General features: G+C 36.1%; 1 protein-coding gene across 3 annotated transcripts; it reads left to right on the top strand.

Annotated features, from left to right (window-relative positions):
* Window positions 1–1659: 1659 nt before the first annotated feature.
* LOC114279638 (serine/threonine-protein phosphatase PP1 isozyme 2) lies at window positions 1660–10659 on the top strand. 3 transcript variants are annotated; one of them, XM_082872825.1, is made up of 5 exons: window positions 1678–2183; window positions 3436–3995; window positions 4079–4300; window positions 6912–6952; window positions 10467–10659. In XM_082872825.1, the coding sequence occupies exons 1-5, from the start codon at window positions 2009–2011 to the stop codon at window positions 10501–10503; spliced, it is 1035 nt and encodes a 344-aa protein (XP_082728951.1). In that variant the 5' UTR covers window positions 1678–2008; the 3' UTR covers window positions 10504–10659. The 3 variants fall into 3 exon arrangements, with proteins under 3 accessions (XP_028077714.1, XP_082728951.1, XP_082728952.1); XM_028221913.2 differs by lacking the exon at window positions 10467–10659 and having other exon boundaries at window positions 1660–2183; window positions 6470–7133; XM_082872826.1 differs by lacking the exons at window positions 6912–6952; window positions 10467–10659 and adding an exon at window positions 6440–6872.
* Window positions 10660–21487: the final 10828 nt, after the last annotated feature.

Below are 21487 nucleotides of genomic sequence, written 5' to 3'. Positions count from 1 at the left end.
AAACAATTAAGAAAATCCCTATTGATTAGCTTCCATTTAAATTTTATTTTACAATCCCACATCGGGAAAAAAAGAGAGGAAAAAGTGAATTGTTTCACTTACATAAAGTGTATCTTATATCCCATTTATATAAGCAAAATCAAATTTTTAGTGAGAAACCTTCTAATCAATATTTCATACTATGTCTTTTGATTTTCTTAATTGTAAACAATTAAGAAAATCTCGATTAACTAACTTCTATTTAATTTTTATTTTACAAAATATTAAAAAAATTAAATATAATTATCATATTTTTGTTAAATAATATATTATTTTATTTCGTACATAACACGACTGATATGCTAGTTTTATATATGTTTAAAATTGACTTTTTTTAAAAAAAAACAAAATTATCAAAAAATATAAATCACTAGCTTGTCTCTTTGTAGAGCCAACTTTCCAAACACCAACAATTAACCTGGGATAAAATAAAATAAATTTAAAAAAAAAAAAAACCTAGGATAGTCTTCCAACGCATACATACATCGTTATCATATAAGTAATTCAAAAATGATTCGTAACTCGAAACTTTTCCGACTCGAATGGCCTGGCGTTTTGGGCCGTGTTTTTTTTTTTTTTTTTGTTCTTTCCTATTAGATCTCTGAAGGACAGAGGACAAACAGAGGGATGAAGAGAGAGAGAGAGAGAGAGAGAGAGAGAGAGAGAGAGGAGAAGAGAAGAAAGAGAGAGAAGAGAGAGAAGAGAGAGAGCTCCACCAGGTTTCTTCTTATTCTTCTTCTTTTTTCAGGGTTTGAAATCGATGGATCTTGATGATGATGATGTTGTTGATGATGATGTTGATGAAGATGCTGTGATGATGACGTTGATGAAGATGTTGTTGATGATGATGATGTGTTTGATGATAATGATGATGGTGTTAATGAGGATGTTGTTGTTGATGATGATGATGCGTTGATGAAGATGTTGTTGATGATGAAGATGTTGTTGATGAAGATTATGTGTTGATGAAGTTGGTCTTGCCCAGTTGAGATGCTACACAAGTTGGTCTTCCCCTGTTTGAAAACCAATTCCAACCGTATGGAAACCAATTCCTTTTCTCTCAATGTGTTTTTCATCTTCAAAGAGAAAAGAGAAGGAAAAAAAAAAAAAAAAAAAATTCTAAAACAATTTCATTTTGGACTCAGGCCATTCGAGTCGTTTTCATTTCGAGCTATCAAACGGAATTGTAAGTAACTGTATACCCATCACGTGTAGACAATTATCTTTATTACATATTATTATATAAAATGCACAGTTTAGTGTGATTTTTTATAGGAGTATAATTTGGTCTTTGGGACTTTACTCATCCAAAAACTAAAAAAAAAAATTCTTTATTCAAAATTATATTTCTAAAACACCCTGATCCTGTTTGGTAGAGCTGTGGGAAAGTACTTATAGCTTATACTTAAACAGCTTATAACTTATAATTATGAACATAAGCTGATTTCTGACTTATAAATTAAGCATCTCCAGCCCAACTCAAAAAATAAGTTGATTTTTGACTTCCAAAATACTATAAGTTATAAGTTATAAACTAAATCAAACACATTAAAAAAGTTTAAATTAAACTGAAAACTGAAATAAGCAGCTTTTGAGCTGCACCAAACAAGGCCATGACCACGCCACGCGGGGTTGCGCGTCTGCAAAGTCGTCTCTCTCTCTCTCCTTTCTCTGTCTCTGCTGCTGAGGAGGAATCCCACTCTCCACACTCCCCTCTTTGCTTTTTCACTCTGGCGGTTTGGGAGAGAGACAGACACCAATGTTTCAAGAAAAGCCATTTTCAAACTAAAGCTAATTCCACCACTCCCCCAGAGCTAAAGACTTGATTTTGAAAGCTCTCTCTCCCTCTGATATGCTAATATCCACAACCTCAGAACAGGGCCAAGAACATCACCGACCCCCCTTACTTTATTCTTTCCTTCTTGCTCAATCTTGAGATTGAATTTTGTGAGTGAAATTCTACAAAATTATGGAACCTTCGGTTCTTGATGGTGTAATCAACCGATTGCTCGAAGTTCGGGGCCGACCAGGGAAGCAAGTGCAGCTTTCGGAGTCTCTGATCAGACAGCTTTGTCTACAATCCAGAGAAATCTTCTTGCAACAGCCAAATCTCTTAGACCTTGAGGCTCCCATCAAGATCTGCGGTATATTTTTCTGAAATTACCGCCTTGGATTTCACTTTTGAGGGTTCTGTTTGGATCAAATTTAATTATATTGTACTGGGTTTGGCTTGATATTGATTTCGTTGAAGTGGGTTTGCTTTGGTTATGATCAATTTGAAGTGGGTTTGGTTGATTATGATTATTCTCTAGTGGATTCAATTTCACATTGGACGAAATTGCTGTTTTGCACTGCATCTTTAACTATTTTTGAGATTGTCCTAGGAATCATATTATGGATAGATGGTTAATTGCATTTTTTACAATAGGTGTGGCTTGAATGGACTGGTTTGTACCCCATGCTATTTTTTTATTTTTTTTTGGTCCACTTGGAAATCTATTGATTTCTAGAAGTGTACTGCATTTAAACATGTTTGCTTCTCAGTGTGACTTGCTGTCAGTACTGGTTGAAGTTGGTATTTATTTAAATTAGCTCATGAAGGGCATCATTTTAATTATAGTTTTGTTTAAAATATCATTTTTTTGGTGTATGCAGCTTACGTGGTTGTAGTTTAACTTCAACTCAATGTACACAATGCTTTTAATCCAATTGATATGAGAGATTTTCAAATTTCATCGTTTTCCATGGCTTGATGGATCTTCCTTTGGAAGAATGTTTGTTTCCTTGTTCCAACAACTGTGCAAACCCTTCTAGATGTTGCATTGTCAGATTCCTAGTTTCTTTGGTTTGAGAGCAGAGTTTCTGATGTGCTACAAAGTATACTTGTGCAGCCAGTATGAGATCATTCTCCTTTTTTACTTGGGGGTTTGGGATGTGGGAATGTGGTGGTGAGGGAGGATGCTTTGGTAACAATGATGCTTTCTTCAAGATAAACATATGACCACACTTAGCCTAATCATGTGCCACAGGTGCTATCTTAAAGCACCTCATTTCTTTCTCTCCCTCTGCTCTCGCGTGCAACGGGTGCTCACTGTTATTTCCTATGGTACTTAGGTCTCTTCTTGTTTCAGGGCTTAAATGAGTTTATGTACTCTGGAACTGGAAGTGAAATTTGTATCTGACACTAGACTTTTACCTCCATTTTAGAGCTTGCTATTTTATCATCTGAATAACAATAGACATGCATCTAGTACCAAATAAGGGAGACGATTAGGCAAATCAATGGAACTCTCCAAGGAGTCATGACAACTATCTATTGATCATCAATGTTATTTCCCTCTTTTCTTGGGTATAACATTATGATTGTCCATTTATTTATAGATTTTTTTTTTACAGGTGATATTCATGGTCAATATTCTGATCTTCTGAGGCTTTTTGAGTATGGAGGGCTACCTCCTCAATCCAATTATTTATTCTTGGGGGATTATGTGGATCGTGGGAAGCACAGCCTCGAAACAATATGCCTTCTCCTCGCATACAAGATAAAATATCCTGAAAATTTTTTCCTTTTGAGGGGCAACCACGAATGTGCTTCTGTAAACCGTATATATGGATTTTATGATGAGTGCAAGCGAAGATTCAACGTCAGACTATGGAGAGTCTTCACAGATTGTTTTAACTGCCTACCCGTGGCAGCTCTCATTGGTCAAAAGATCCTCTGTATGCACGGGGGACTTTCTCCTGACCTCCATGATTTGGACCAAATCAGGAATTTACAGCGTCCGATTGATGTTCCAGAAACTGGTTTACTATGTGATCTACTCTGGTCAGATCCGAGTAAAGATGTTAAAGCGTGGGGGATAAATGATAGGGGAGTTTCCTATACCTTTGGCCCTGACAAGTTGGCAGAGTTTCTTCAGAAGCATGATCTTGACCTTGTTTGTCGTGCCCACCAGGTTTGAGCTGGATTAAGTTTAGAATTTTTTTACAGCATTCATACTTGCAGAGTGTCTCATAGTCATTTTGCTTTTTTATGTAGGTTGTTGAAGACGGATACGAGTTCTTTGCTGATAGACAACTTGTAACTATATTTTCGGCTCCTAATTACTGTGGAGAGTTTGATAATGCTGGTGCGATGTTGAGTGTGGATGAAACTTTGATGTGTTCATTTCAAATATTAAAGCCTGCCGAGAAGAAACCAAGGTTCGGCTTTGGAAGCACTACTACAGATAAGTCAGGAACTCCTCCAACAAAGACCAAGGTAATCGTCTTCCGATGGCTGGTGTTATTTTGGGATTTGGACGTTTTCTTATTTTATCTGTAATTAATTTTGGACAAAGGGGTGGATATAGTATAGTTTCTCTTTTGTTGAGATTCTTCATTTAACCTACCCACTGGATAAGATCTCCTCCATTGTCCCCAGTATAATTGAACTTGGCCCAAGCTGAAGTGGGGTTGTGGCAGGAGCTCTACCCACCCTACACATTGTTAGTGTGCATATTGTTTCTAGAAAGATCGTTTGAAACTAGGGTCATGGGAATGGTTGAGGAAGCCTTGGAGGTGTTAATGAAGTATAAGTCAAATAAAAAATTGTTTGATTTAATGAGAAACACTCAACAACGCGCCACTGTGAGCTAGGGAAACCACTACAAAATAATGGGCCTGATCGTTATGCAATTACAATGAAATGGCCTAATTAGTAAAGCAAAAACTCATGTGCCATCATTTAAATGCTAACAAATTATTTTATGTATGTTATGCATGCATTTTTTGTGTGTTGTAAATATGGCTCCAAAAATTCATCCTCATGCATTGTCTTTTTGGGACCATGTCAATTGGATTGGAAATACCTTGTTTTCAGAGGCTTTGTTTTGAAAAACTTGGCTTCTCAACCAACTTAATGTAACTCAAAAATCTTGCAAAAATTGGTTGAGTAGGGCTATTCACAGGTCGAGTCGGTTTGAGTTTGCTGCTCAACCATCAACTGAACTAACATCTTCGGATGAGAAGAAAAAACATCCGATTCTGACCAAGTATTGTTCGAAATCGCAGAGTATCGGGCCACTATTTTCACGGTCGGATATGGTCGGTGCGCAATGAAGAGGACACATACAAACGAGCGAGAGAATCTAAGGGTCGATTGGTTAGAGGGTTGGTAGCGTTAGACGTATAGCCCTCGTCGATATACTCGAGGGAGATCTGAGAGGAGAATAAGAGGAAGGAAGATCTGAGAGAGGAGAGGAGTGACAAAGATCTATAAGGTCAAAAGGTGAAAGGAAATATCAGAAAAAAGATGAATAGCGACGGGGTAAAGCAATCGTTGTAGCAGCAATGGTAGTGATCTCTGTTGATGCAGTAGAGATAGATAAACGAATGAAAAATACAATGAGAGAGAGAGAGAGAGAGTATCTGTTATCTCACAAAAGAGAGGAAATGGGTGAAAATAAATGAACGAAATGAGACGGAAAGAATGAGAAGACAGAAAAAATAATAAAAAATTAAAATAAAAATGAAAAGACTTAAAGTTAGCTCTCTGACCAAGAGAGGCTAGCTCTCTTATCAAGAAGTATTAAGCCTCATAAAAATAAATAAAAAATAAGAGTTATCTCTAGGGAGTGACAGAGTGTAATTAATGTGATGGAGAGATACAAGTCAGATATTATAATAGGAGAGAGAAAATGTGTCAGTGTGCATGGAGATAATTGGTGAACAAATTTCTAGACTTGAGATAAGGATAGCAAATAGATCTGCAGAAAGTAATATGAAAAGTCACCAACACGTGGAGGTAATGTATATATACTTGTATATTATATTGGTCGAGTCAGTTTTTTTGGGTTTTCTTTCAAACAAATCCAATGCTGACCGCCAATTCATAAAAATTAAAGAGTACAAACTGCAGCCGACCGCAGCATCATTCGAAACTGTCCGTTCAGTCTCGGTTCGAGTCGGTCCGGGCTGGTTGATCCGATTAGACGGGTTGCTGAACAGCCCTAGTAAAGAGTGACATATTAATAAACAGATTAATTTGTCTAATTCCTAGAATTAACTGTCTTGATAAAAGAACTACCAAGTGCATAAGGCTCCCGTTAAAGCGGGTTTGGAGAAGACAAGATGTACATGGCCTCACCCTCATTTTTGGAGAGGCTACTTTTGTCACTCAAACCTGCGTCACCAGGCTGGGACACTTATCATTAGGCCAAGCAACTCTTTGGCGTGATCATCTTCATAATGGGTCTTAAAGATTTGTGTCTGCATGATCTATCCAGAACATATGCATTGGGTTTTACAGTTTCAACTATAGGTAGTTGCTGTGGAGATATCTTGTTGCCTCTTAATCTTGTCCAAAAGTTCCACAATGTGTCCTAGTAATTAAAATCAGTTAATTACAATTGTTCGATAGGTTTGAAGCATACCTTTCACTTCTTTGCAGTCATTCCTTGGTGCAAAAGTATGACAAATTAGTTCGTTTGGTCGAGATATACGGAGAAAGCTGTCTTTTATCATTGCACTTGGGGCAAACATATTGTAAGTCAATTCAGTACAAGGGAAGTTAAAATAGCGGGGGGGCCTTTTCAGCAATGTAATCATGTGTATGATTTCCTTCCTCTGATATAAGAGTGGAAGGCTGTAATTTTTTCCTTGTTTTTTCCCCTTCATGTGCATTACTAGTTACTACTTCAAGGAATTTGGGATTGCTCCTCTCTTGATGTTCTTTTTTTCTTTTCTTTTTTGTGTGTGTATTACTGCTCTCTTGATGTTATAACCAGAAATGAACATTATCCAAGGCGAGCTTGGAACATACTTTGAAACTTAGTTATCCTGCTTGAGTTTTATATTGTGTTTGACTAAGTGAGTTGTGTTTATGATTTCAGGGTAGTCGAAAAGTTTGTCTCACAGTCACAGCACCTATGAGGTGAGCAGTGCTATATAAGTTTTATCTGGGTAATGTGGTTCATACATTTTCCTTCAATATTATGACACATGGGTGGGTTGATCGTTACCATACTAATTATAAGTACCCTACCCTTGTCTTTAGTGTAATGGACAGTGAATTGGCAATGGCATTATTAATATTAGCAATCACATTTGAAAAAGGTCATTTTTAGTCGTAATTTTGAAGCTGATAACTATGCTCTACTTGACCAACCTATCTGTCTAGATGGCTGGTAGAATTTTTTTCCCCCCAATAAGTTTTATGTGCTAGAAGCACGATTTAGTGATATAATGTTTTGCTAGATGGACTCTCTACCAGAATAATGCTTGGGACCCCCTTTTGGGGGTCACCCCCTCACCCCCTTTTGCCACGTGGCAGGGGGTGATTGGTGGAGCAGGAAAAAAAAGAAAAAGAAAAAGAAAAGGTAACCAATGAGAGAGAGAGGGGGTCAAAGGGGGTGAGGGAAAATGGGGGATGAATCATTACTCCTCTCTACCATTTGAATGCTGCTGGATTTTTGACTGCTTTAGGTGATTACTTGATTTTAGACTCCAACTGTAACCACACCTTGTAAATTTCTCAGACATGGATAACTTGAAATAGACTACTATTGTCAAATAGGCAAGGCTCCTTAGACTGCTCTTAATTAATGCCCTTTTTGGGGAGGGATTTTTTTTTTTTTTAATAGAGGTGAGTCAAGGGTATCTGCTTGACCGATTTATTTTATCAGAGTCGGAAGAAGAACTCTCATGTGATTGAATAAGAAGCTGCTCTCGATATCAGATTAAAAGATAAAAGAGGAATTGGATAACCCAGAGCAACAATCCCGAATAAGGTTTTATTAAAATAAAAAAAAATCAAAAAATTCACACATAACAGATCAGACTTTGCTTCCCTAGTCATCACTATTTTGTGTTTTCCTGATATTTAGCCATTCAGTTCTGCTGGGTAGCTCGAAACTAATTGCCCCAAATGGCTCGAAAATGCAAAACGACATCGTTTTGCCTTTTTTTTTTGGTTCGTCTTCCTTCCTCCTCTCTTTTCTGTCTCAAACAGTTCTGAACCAATATCTAATAAACAGAACATCAAACCCAAAACCTCCTACATCTTCTTCTTCCTCTACTTTCCTTCTCTAAAACCTACCAAACCTATCATAACCCATCACAAAATTGAAGCAATCTACCGATCAAACCCAAAAATTAAACTCAAAAATCAAAATCAAAAATCAAACCCACTACCAATCATCAACAACACAACATCATCATCATCATCATCATCCTCAACACAAACCCAAAACCTCCTTCATCTTCTTCTTTCTCTACTTTCTTTCTCTAAAACCTACCAAACCCATCACAACTCATCACAAAATCGAAGCAATCTACCAATCAAACCCAAAAATTAAACTCAAAAATCAAAATCAAAAATCAAACCCACTACCAATCATCAACCACACATCATCATCATCATCATCATCAACACACACAGATACACAGAGAGAGAGAGAGGTACATAGATCTGTAGATCTGTGTATACATAGAGGATGGCAGTGTCGGTGATGGTGCTCTCTCTATTCCCCTTCCCTTTTCTCTCTTCTTTCTCTTCCTCCCTCTGTTTTTAGCAATATAAGAGGGAAAGGCAAAAAAAAAAAAAAAAGAGAGAATATCCAAAACGACGTTTTGGGTATTCGAGCCAAACGTTTCTCGAGCTACCAAGGATTGTTGTTAGCCATCCAAGTCATTTGAACGGGTGCTGGTAATTACAAATTTTAAATTTCTCTTTTCATATGCATCTCTATTATCCTAATTGGGAATTGTGCTCTCACAAGTGATTGTAAACATAATTGGCAAATTGAGTGTAAAGAGAAATTTAAGAGGCGTAAATAATATTACCTTTTTTACGGTCATGGCATGTAATTTTTTTAAATCTAATTTTACCATGAAATGCGCTCTTACAGGAAAGAGTGTTTGATGGGAAAAGGAGTGAATAGGGCTACAAATGAATCGAGCCGAGCCGAGTTTTGCTGAGCTCGAGCTCAGCTCGTTTACTTATCGAGCTCGTTTATTGAGCACGAGCTCGGCTCGATAAGGAACTGGGTTCGAGCTCGGCTCGGCTCGATAATTTTTTTTAATATTATTTATATTTTTTAAATATAAATATTTAAATAAAAAATATTATTTATATTATTTAATATATAAAAAATGTATTTATATTATTATTTTTATATATATTTATATATTTTTAATATATAAATAATATATTTATTATATAATTTAAATAAAGATAAACGAGCCGAGCTTATGCGAGCTCGAGCTCGGCTCGTTTACTAAATGAGCTGAGCCGAGCTGAGTCGAGCCCTTAACGAGTCAAGCTGAGCTTGTTTATGAACAACTCGGCTCATTTGCAGCCCTAGGGGTGAATTAACAAGTAATTTTGACTTTTTCTCTTTTATTTCATGCATTTTATGTACCATGAAAACAAACAAAACAGTGTACATAAAATTACCAAAAATAAAATATTTCCGATAAACCATGTTTAAAATTAAAAATAAAAAATAAAAAAACATTTTTTTATTCTCTGGCAACATGAAAAACAAAAACAATAATACTATAAACGTAGACTTATCAACTCAAAAATTACTTAGAATTTTGATTTTGTAGTTTAGATTTATTCTATTTATAGATTTCACACTTTACAAATTTAATTTACACGATTCAAATAAATACACTTTTTGATTTTTTACGAAAAGATGTACAGAGAAGTAGAGAGGTGATGTGACTTAAAAAAATAAAAAGATAAAAAATGTACTATTTTAATACACCCCAAGCAGACTTGTTCAAACAAAAATGCTCTACCCTTGTGTCATTTTTCATTCATGGTCGAGGTTTTGGTGTCTCCACTTAATTTTTATTTATTTATTTTTTTTTTTCAACGACGAACTTAATTGTAAAATGAGAAATTTTGTTGCACATGTAACATTTTCCACTCTGGTTGACAAGAAGCTTTGTTACCTCATTTGGTTGGTAGAACTTATTAGATGATTAATAAGTTTATTTATGTTTAGTCTCTTACAAGAAATGTAGTTAATTTAGGATTAATCACTTGAGACAGACCTGAGGTTGGATTGGATTGGATTTGGGCTTGAACAATCTCTTGAAATTCTAGTGGGCGTTGGGTTGCCCTTGCAAACCCAATGGGTTGGACCAAAAGGTAGGCATTGGGGCCTTGTTTATGAATCGTTTACCTTTAAGATGTGTTTGGATATTAGATTTTTTGAGAAATTTGTGTGAACAAAAAGAAAAGAAAAGAAAAGGAAAAAAAAAAAACAAAGAGAGTTTGGCTTGTATTGTATTCATTTTTTTAAACAATTATTTCTATTTGCTAACTAACAAATGGGGAAACTGAACATTAGAAAAGAGTTTGGCTTGTATTGTATTCATTTTTTTAAAACAATTATTTCTATCACTAAACTTGTTTTTATGCATTTGTACAACAGGTGTGGATGTCTCCATATTCTTGTCTCCTCTCTCTAACTCTCTTTCTTAACACCATGTATCAAAATAATCGACCAAAATAATTAACTTGTTAATTGAAAGTTGGCACACCATGTGGAAGGATGAATATTTACGATATGAAATTTAGAAAATGAAGGACAAAGATCGCGTGTCTGTACGACACCTATTTGAGTATGATAGTAACACTAACTTACTTATTTGGTATTACTGGCCAATAAAAATCACAAATGAAAATTAAGTGAATTAGTATTATCTTCTATTAACCCAATTATATTGTGATTTTTAAGCGTAATGCGATTGCTTATTAGATAAGAATTTTATCACGTTGTATCGCTATTATATCCAAATGTATATTAACAAAGTTTATTGAGATTTTTATTGTTTTTGCATCCAGCCTGTTTGTCCCTGATTGTGATTTTCCTTGAAAATAAAGGTGGGCAGAGAGGCAAGTTGTTCTATTGTTTCACCCCTACCATGCAGTTAAGATATATATAAAACTACAAATAAATTATTAGGACCATATACATATATTATACCTAAGAGATTGGATTGTCTTCAGCCTTTTTGGAATTGGATATTGTTTAGTTTAGATTTGTGGATCCATCATGAGTCCACTGTGTATAGAATATTAGTGCAAAAAGTATATTAATTGGGTACTAATAATCACATGATTTTATTATAATTTTTTTATTTAAAAAATATATAATTATTTATTTTTTTCAAACACAAATACAGCAAAATGATCTAATTATAATTATTAAACCAATCTATAAACGAAAATAAATTATTGGGCAAATTATAAAAAAAAAAACTCTAAAGTTTAACTCTCGTAACAAATTAAACCTTAATGTTTTAGTTGCCGTTTGACAATTAACTTTTTTAATTGACATTTTGATCATTTTAGTTTAGAATTAAAAGTTTATTTGGTTTGGTTTATTTATTTATTTATTTTTATTTTTTGTAAAAGAAAAAAGTAAAATGATTATGATTTGAATGTCACAGTTTTAAATTAGGACCAATTCTAGCCAGCCGTTAGTCTTTGTTATCTTGTTAACGGTAAAAAATTGTATAAAAGACACATGCTAGGATCTGATTCACACTTTTAACTTGACGTTTTTTATATTTGAGCCTAGCAACACCGGATTATAACCCACCTTATCCAACCATTTACCACCACTCCTCATGAAGCCTATCATGAACCTTATTACATGTTATCACTTCCAACTCTCATGATTTGAGATCAATTTTTCATGATTAGTCAACAGAATCGCCCAATCCTGTAGCCGTCGCCGTCGATTCAATCATCGTCTTCAAATTTAGAGTTTTTCTCAAATATCTGGAGCGGTATATTGCGTTTAGGTGAGAAATTTAAGAAATGATTTTTTTTTAAAAAAAAAAATATATAAATAAAATATGAATAAAATATATTTTTATTTCACATAATTTCACATATTTTTTTCTTTTTAAATATCTTCTCAAATCTCTCTATTAAAGAGTTTGTTTTGTTTTGTCCACATATTACCTTATCAGTGATGTTAGAAACTTCTAATTTAAATGCTCTAAATACACCTCCAATGAGATGAAAAAAAAGAAAAAAAAACCAAAAACAAAACAGACATAGCACTGACGGTGGTTGAACCTCTAATTAAAGGTCCCAAGCTGTTAAAACTACTCTACTTCACCTACTCCACTATACAACTCCATCTACTTCACCTACTCCACTACACCTACTCTCCACCCACATCTCCTATATAAAGGAGACCAACCATGTACATAAAATTAATCAATCATAATACATACAATTTATTCTCTCTCTATTTCTCTTTATACATTAAATTTTACATGGTATCAGAGCAAGGTTAAGAACTTAGTATTTTTCGCTTCACCGGCGGGCGGCAATCTCGCCTTGGCCGCCCGCCGGACCTCAACCTAGTCCGCTAAAATTCTCTACACATACCTTCACTCTTCTTCACCACTTCCCCGAAGCAAACCCAAAATCCCTCTGGGACATTTCGTCGAACACCATGTCTGCAACAATGATGGTTCAAAACACACACACACAGAGCACCCACCATGCACTGAATGGGGGTCCTTTCCTTTGTTGTTTGTTATTCATGATGATCAAAATCATCTAGGAATGCTAGTTACAAGTCTAGCACCCACCCTGTCAAGCCTGTTCACCATTGCTAATGCCTTCAAGTTCCCTTCCTTGATAAAGGCTTCAATCATCCTATCCCCAATCTCCCTCCCCCTCTCCTCATCATCAATCACCGCCACTACTGTAGGCTGCTCCACTAATGGTGCATCCAAAAGCCCCAGCCTCCATGGCCGCCTTCTTCACCGCTTCCATCCCTGGAATCAACGGTGCCCATATGCCATATACTACTCTTTACAGTTCACAGGTTGCTGTGAGTGCACATCGCCATGAGCTACCAGTACCCTTGTTGCAGCTCCGTTGTAGCACATGCTTTCCCAGTGTCGTCGAGTACTCCGTCGGCCTATACGACAGCTAGACGTGGATCTGCCCCTTGCGCTCGATCAGCGAGCTCGCACGGCCTGCGCACCCTATGTCTGTCACCGGAAGCCTCGCCACTGCTTCCAGCCGTGACTGATCACTGCCGAGCCACCACCGCTACAACTCCACGACCGGGCCACCTTCACCTACAGCCTCACTCACCTCGGTTGCTTCATGTTCCCTCCACAATCTTCCACCACACCAAACCGTGGTCTCTCTCTCTCGAACAGCTGAGACTTCATCGCCAAGAAGGTCACCGCCTTTGAGACTCCAACCTGACCTCACGTCTCTCTCCATGGACCCAACTTCTTAATATCATATCACCCACTCACTTCTTTTTCTTATGAGGAAAACATTTTTAATATTTTTACTCAACCCACTCTCTCTTTCTCTCTTCCTTTTGGCAGTTTGAAAACACACTTCTCCTCTCTCTCTATCTCTCTCTACTCAAGGACATCCACCACTTTGTCAACTTTCTAACCCTTTCCTTCACCTTTTGCACCCCACCCATCGACTCCCTCACCACAAAATAGAATACCTTTATTTATTTTATGTTATCTTTGTTGTGTTCTGTGTGTGTCCAGCGTGTGTCTCTCCCCCATACCACCATACCCTTTTATTTTATCCTATTTTATTTCCTTTTATCACAAGCACAACAGTATCCAATACTCAAAGTGCCAGCCTACCATCACCGACTATTATTCACAAAATCACCAAATTCAAATCCTACATTTCCATTGCCTTTCCAGATTCCTGTTCCCACCACCTTCATTTTATTTTATTTTATTTTTTCTATCTTTCTTTTTCCATCAATATTTCATTATTATACAACTCAGTTGGTGCGCATCAACCCTTTTTCCATTATCTTATTATTTTTTTATATTCCACAAAAAAAAAAAAAATCCTTTCACAACCTACTCGGTTTTCATTCCACAAACTTGTCATTTTTTTTTCATGCCGGGATCAACCCCGATCACAATTTTACACCACAACCGCACACAAAAAAAAAAAAAAAAAAAAACAACAACAACAACACCAAAGACCACCATCACAACAACCAAAGATTTGTTTTCTTTTCTGCAGACGGCCACCCACCAACCTCACTTCTTTGCCTCTTCCGCCGGTCTTTTTTTCTTGCCTCCGTCCTGGCCGGCCCTTGACGGTGTTACCTCCGTGTTTCCCACGCCGCCGAGCCCGTTCACTCCCCCTTGCTCCTCCCCTGCAGCATATGGCGGACCTCCAAATCGGAACATAACGGTGGCCTTCCGCTTCAGATCCTTGTTTTCCGCTTTTAGCACACATATCTCTGCTCGCGCATCCTTATACATGCGTTGGAGCAGAGCCAGTTGGGCGTTTAACTACTGCACCTCATTTGTCCTACTCTGCAGCTGGTGCGACAAGTTTGTGACTGCCGTCATGGTCTCCACACATGACTTCAATATATACTGATTGGCCTCAATATCTGATTGCGCTGCCATTATTTGCTCCACAGACCGCATAGGAAAGGTCAACGGCGCAAACTCAGGGGCGCTTGGTTGAGGTTCAAGGGCAACCGCACCAGTTATCTCTCTTGTGGACTCGTTGAGGTCTGAAAAGAGAGTGAGCAGACCACGAGAAGAAGAGGCCATGTTATGGGTTGTTGAGTGTTTCAGATGTTACAGATGTTTCAGATGTTACAGAGAACGAAGAGGTTTCAACTGGTTTGTTATGCTTCCAAGCCTCAGGCTTCGCTTTGGTTTATAAAGACAAGGACGACGAGGACGATACGTGCTCTGTCGATCACGTGCATCGCCGCGTGTCTGGCGCGCCTTTTGCTGGCTCGCCGCTCGATGATTTCTGTCGGGCACGGCTTTTGATGTAGTGGGCGCGCCTTTTGAGGGCGCGACTTTTGAGGGCTCGATATATATATCCATGTATATCTTTTGGGCAGCCTATATACACACTCATACAGTGTCTTCTACATCGGTCCGACATGACCTCATAAACTGTCCCGACATTGATTCCGGTTAGCTTCTCCAACGGTCCGGCATGACCCCATAAACTGTCTCGACATTGATTCCGGTTAGTTTCTACAACGGTCCGGCATGACCCCATAAACTGTCCCGACATTTATTCCGGTTAGCTCCTACAACGGTCTAACACAACCATACAGTGTCGTCACCAACGGTCTGACAAGACCATACAGTGTCTCCTATCCTCTTTTATTTTATGTATTAGTCTATTTTCTTATTTTATTACTCTTTCCAAACTCAAGTTGATTTGTGTCTCTCCTCCTTGAGTTTGTGGGGGCTGTTAAAACTACTCCACTTCACCTACTCCACTACACAACTCCACCTACTCCACTACACCTACTCTCTACCCACATCTCCTATATAAAGGAGACCAACCATGTACATAAAATTAATCAATCATAATACATATAATTTATTCTTTCTCTATTTTTCTTTATACATTAAATTTTACACAAGCATTTTTGATTACTTTATTGAGATTCGGAAAAATACTACGTGCTTCCATTTTTAGTGGTTAGATATGAAAGATTAACTTCCGTATATGGTAATGTTTATTTTCACAACCAGAGAGATGAACAGCCTACTAACTTTTCCCCTTTGACTTTAGGAAGGGGGAAGAGTTGGTGCTGTAATAGCAGAGTCAGAATTCTTTAGAGTGTTTTTTTTTTAAAAAATGTTTTAGAGTGGTGTATTGTGTGGTTGAGATTTAATGTCAATTAAATCTCAACTACACAATGCATCACTTTAGAAAATTTTAAGAAAAAAACACTCTAGAGGATCCTTGATGGTAATAGCAATGGGAAGTGGAAGAGGGAGGGTTATGTTACGATGTGGTATAGGGGTGACCGATTGTCCAGGTGGACGTCCGGCCGGTCAACTGATCAACTGTAATTTTTTTTTTTTTTTAAACTTGTTGGGCATTTTTTTTGAACTTTAATATTTAATATTTTTGTATTTTTTGTTAAGTAAAAATTATAGTTTTATTTGTTTTATTATTTTATATTTATTTTATATAAAAATAATTTACCAATCACCACACTAACAATTATCATCAAAATAAACACAATTTTACTAATCCTCTCACTATCAATCCCCTCTATTCTATCTCTGAAAACAAACAGGGCCTTGAGGTACATAAGTTGCTTATTGGCTTTTTTGCTATAATTTATCACATCATATCTCTATTTTTTTGTTTACGTATTTTTGTAAAAAAAATCAATGAATCACTAAATAAGCCATACCTAAACCAAAGTTTGAGGGAAAAAAATTAGTGATTTCTTCTCTTTTGCTTGATAAACTATATAAAAGAAAATACCAGAATAATTTGTTATGTTTTTATTTATTTAATATCTAGATACAATTTTATTAGTATTATAAAAAGTTAGCAATTATCTCATGTCTTTTGCACCAATCTCTATATTTGGAAGAGATTTAAAAATTACAGTTTTAAAGGGAATTAAAATTTTCAATATTTTTATTCCACTTTTCTATTTTTTTAGTAAGGGTCAATTGAAGGATATTATTAATCTTTGTGAGTCTCATCACATGACTCATTTGATAAATTGAACTGCTTAACTTGTACGATTCACTTTTTAAAAGAATTAAATTCATCAGATGATAAAAGTCATGTGATGAGATTACAAAACTTGATTTACTAAAAAAGTTTACGGAAGTAATTAAGACCCCTTCTCTCCCAACCCCACCGCCTCTACACACAGGTAGGGGTTGGTGATTAAAAAAAAAAATTGGCCAATTATAGACCAGTGAGGGTCCAAATCATTTTTCAAAAGTTTATAAGTTGAACCATTCAAATTATATTGTGCACGCAAAGCTCAAAAGCACCCGATAGTTAGGAAATTTAGCTCTACTATGGCGCACAATTTGTAGTGCATTGTGTAAATGATAAAATCACGTTATTTTGGTTAATATATATATATTTAGAGGGAAATTTCATCCAAGTTAATGGGTTGAACTAGTTTGGGTTTGGGCTGGAGCGCAAGACAACATGTTTGAGGTGAAATAAGTCGGTGCGAGTTAGACTAGCCATAGCCTGGTCGATTTGGGGTTACGCATTCGGCCGAACTTGCAAATCGGATGGGGCTTGTCCTTGTTTAGCTAAGACCAGTCGAGCAAGAAACAACCAGAGTAGAAGAGCTCGGCAAAATTGGTCGTCTTGAGTATAGAACCAGGCACAGTTCTAGCACAATCTGCCGGAGTTGGGAATTACCTGGGTGCCTTGTATCCAGGCAGATTAAAAGTAGCACGACCTCAAAGGCAAATTATGGTGCCGTGTTAGGGGTAGCTCGGCTAGAATTGCTACATGGCCCAATCAGAGTGTGAAGTAAAGATTTCACCATCCGTATGCATCAATACCATTGTTGGACAATCGTCACTGTAATTAATTAATTCAGTGAAGATTGTCCAACAATCTTAAGACAGATCCATTTTTTGATATCTTCATTGTATTTAATTTTTTGATTTCATAAAGACATATTCTGATTGGAAAAACAAATAGTGATTTATGCTATTTGACAGATAGTAGTAATATACTGTCTCTTTTCTTTGACAACTAGTAGTAATATACTGATGTCATTAACAATTGCAGAATATTAATTGTGTTACAGAAAATTATTGTGATATTTTATTTTTTTAGTTTTAGTAACAAGGAAAATAAAATTATTTTGTGATATAATTTATTTTCTGATTTTAGTAACTAGAAAATTAATTTGTGTTTTAATTTTTTCAGATTTTTGTAATAAAAGATTATAGCTACAACAACTGAAACTGCATCTGGTAGTGGTACTCCTATTGTTACTCCAACACCGGTCCTTATTCAGAACCATGTTCATGTACCAATCAATCATGGAGAAAAATCAGAAAAATTTAACGGTACTGAGTTTAAAAGATGGCAGCAAAAGATGCTGTTCTATCTTACAACTTTTAATTTGGCCCGATTTCTCCATGAAGAAGCTCTAGCACTTAAAGAGGGTGAAAGTGATTGGCAAGTTGTTGCCGCTGTAGATGCTTGGAAACATTCAGATTTCCTATGCAGAAACTACATCCTCAATGGCCTTGACAACATGCTGTATAATGTTTACAGTCCTTTGAAGTCAACAAAAGAATTGTGAGATTCTTTGGAGAAGAAATACAAGACAGAGGATGCCAGCACGAAGAAATTTGTCATCGGTGAATTTCTGGACTTTGTTATAGTAGACTCCCAAACCGTAATTTTTCAAGTTCAAAGTTTTCAAATAATTTTGTATGATATTCATTCAGAAAGTATGTCTCTTAGCGAGTCATTCCAAGTCGCTGCTTTAGTGGAAAAGTTACCACTGGCTTGGAAAGATTTCAAAAATTATTTAAAACATAAACGCAAAGAGATGACTATAGATGAATTGATTGTAAGATTAAGAATTGAGGAAGATAACAGAAAGGCTGAAAAGAGGAATGGGAAAAATCCCATTGAGTCCAAGGCTAATGTGGTTGAACAAGTTCATAAACCACATAACAAAAAGAGGAAGTTTACTGGAGATGGTCCTAAATAAGGCGATAGCAACAAGAAGTTCAACGAAAAATGCTATAACTGTGGCAAGACTGGACATCGCGCTTCTGATTGTCGCCGCCCTAAGAAAGATCATGGAAGTACAAGTAAGAAGACCACCAATCAAGCCAATGTAACAGAATTGGATTACATCTCTAATAGAGTGAATGACATCAACCTATCTACTGTGGTGTCTGAGGCTAACTTGGTTGGAAATCCCAAAGAGTGGTGGGTTGACACTGGAGCAACTCGTCACATATGTGTGGACAAGAAGATGTTCACTACCTACAATGAGGCTGCAAATGGTGAACAACTTTTTATGAAAAATTCTTCTACTTCTACTGTGGCTGGACAAGGGAAAGTGATCTTGAAGATGACATCAAGGAAAGAACTGACCCTCAACAACGTACTGCATGTACCTGACATCCAGAAGAATTTAGTTTCTAGTTCTTTGTTAAGTAAAAATGGTTTTAGGCTTGTCTTTGAGTCTGATAAATTTGTATTAACAAAAGGTGGTATGTATGTTGGTAAGGGATACATGAGTGATGGTCTCTTTAAGTTGAATGTAATGACAGTTGTACTGAAAGTTGCTATGAATAAGAATAACGCATCTATTGTTTATATTCTTGAGTCGAATTTATGGCATGGTAGATTAGGACATGTGAATTATGATGCTTTACGTAGATTAATTGGTTTGGATTATATACCAAAGTTTGAAATTAATCCTAATCATAAATGTGAAGTTTGTGTAGAAGCGAAACTAACTAAGGCTCCATTTAAATCGGTTGAAAGGAAAACCGAACCTCTAGAATTAATTCATACTGATGTATGTGATCTAAAATTTATTCAAACTAGAGGAGGCAAAAAGTATTTCATAACTTTTATCGATGATTGCACAAGATATTGTTATGTTTATTTACTTAGAAGTAAAGATGAAGCCTTTGAAATATTTAAACTCTACAAAATAGAAGTTGAAAATCAACTTAGTAAAACCATTAAAATGGTTAGAAGTGATAGGGGTGGTGAATATGATGCACCATTAAATGAATTTTGTGCACAACATGGCATTATTCACCAAACTACAGCCCCTTATTCTTCACAACAAAATGGAATTGCTGAAAGGAAGAATAGAACCCTAAAAGAAATGATGAATGCCATGTTACTAAGTTCAGTCTTACCACAGAACTTGTGGGGGGAAGCAATATTGTCTGCTAATTATGTTCTTAACAGAATACCCTACAAGAAAACTAACAACACTCCTTATGAATTGTGGAAAGGTCGACCGCCTTCCTACAAATACTTAAAAGTGTGGGGATGTTTGGCAAAAGTTGAAGTTCCTGTTCCTAAAAAGACTAAAATTGGACCAAAAACAGTAGATTGTGTGTTTATTGGTTATGCTCAGAATAGTAGTGCATATCGATTTTTGACTTATAAATCAGAAATACCTGATATAAATGTGAACACTATTATAGAGTCAAGGAATGTTGTGTTTTTTGAACATGTCTTTCCTTACAAGAAATTACATGAATTAAGTTCACAGAAAAGAATTTATGATTGTACACAAAGTCGAGAGACTAATGACAATCAAACACAAGAGACTAGTAATGGTCTCGACCAACAGGATTTAACTGATGATGAACCAAAACGAAGTAAGAGAGTGAGAACATCAAAATCCTTTGGTCCAGATTTTTTGACATACCTGTTAGAAAATGAACCTCAAAGCTTTAAAGCAGTAATGGCAGGTCCTGAAGCACCTTTGTGGAAAGAGGCTGTTAATAATGAAATTGAATCCATTATGCAAAATCATACTTGGGAATTGGTGGATCTTCCACCAGGTTCTAAACCTCTTGGATATAAATGGATATTCAAGAGAAAAATGAAAGCAGATGATTTAATTGACAAGTATAAAGCAAGACTTGTAGTTAAAGGTTACAGACAAAAGTAAGGCCTGGACTATTTTGACACATATTCCCCTGTGACAAGAATAACATCCATTCACATGCTTATTTCTATAGCAACGTTGTTTAATTTAGAAATACATCAAATGGATGTTAAGACAGCTTTCTTAAACGGTGATCTAAATGAAGCGATCTATATGGAGCAACCCAAAAGGTTTGTAGTGCCAGGGCAAGAAAAGAAAGGTTGTCGACTTGTAAAATCCCTTTATGGATTAAAACAAGCACCTAAGCAATGGCATGAAAAATTTGATCATGCAATGCTTACTAATGGGTTTAAGATAAACGAATGTGACAAATGCGTCTATGTTAAAAACACTGACCAAGGATATGTCATAGTTTGTCTTTATGTGGATGACATGCTTATCATTGGAAGCAGTCAAAACATGATCAAATTAACTAAGCAAATACTTAACAAAAGATTTGATATGAAAGATATGGGGGTCGCAGATGTTATATTAGGAATGAAAATTACTAAAACCTCTGATGGATATGCATTATCTCAATCTCATTATATTGAGAAAATTCTTGATAAATTTATCAAGGATGATATGAATTTAGGTAGAACACCTGTAGACGTCAATCTTTGTTTATCAAAAAATAAAGGTGATGCGATATCTCAGTTAAAATACTCCAAAATCATTGGAAGCCTAATGTATCTAATGAATTGTACTCGTCCTGATATAGCTTATGCTATCAGTAAATTAAGTAGGTATACTAGTAACCCTGGAGAAGACCATTGGAAAGCGATCATTCAGGTTCTTAGATATCTAAGATTCACCTGTGATCATGATTTGAACTTTACCCAATTTTCAGCAGTATTTGAAGGTTATTGTGATGCAAATTGGATATCGAATACTAAATATTCAAAATTCACAAGTGGATATGTCTTTACTCTGGGAAGCACTGTTGTTTCTTGGAAATCCGCGAAACAAATATGCATTGCGCGATCCACAATGGAATTCGAGTTCATTGCTTT

Source organism: Camellia sinensis, chromosome 6, assembly GCF_055761805.1.
Source record: "Camellia sinensis isolate YWXY chromosome 6, ASM5576180v1, whole genome shotgun sequence".
NCBI classification, from domain to species: domain Eukaryota; kingdom Viridiplantae; phylum Streptophyta; class Magnoliopsida; order Ericales; family Theaceae; genus Camellia; species Camellia sinensis.
Note: the sequence above shows the minus strand (reverse complement) of the source record. Positions and strands in the feature narration are given on the sequence as shown.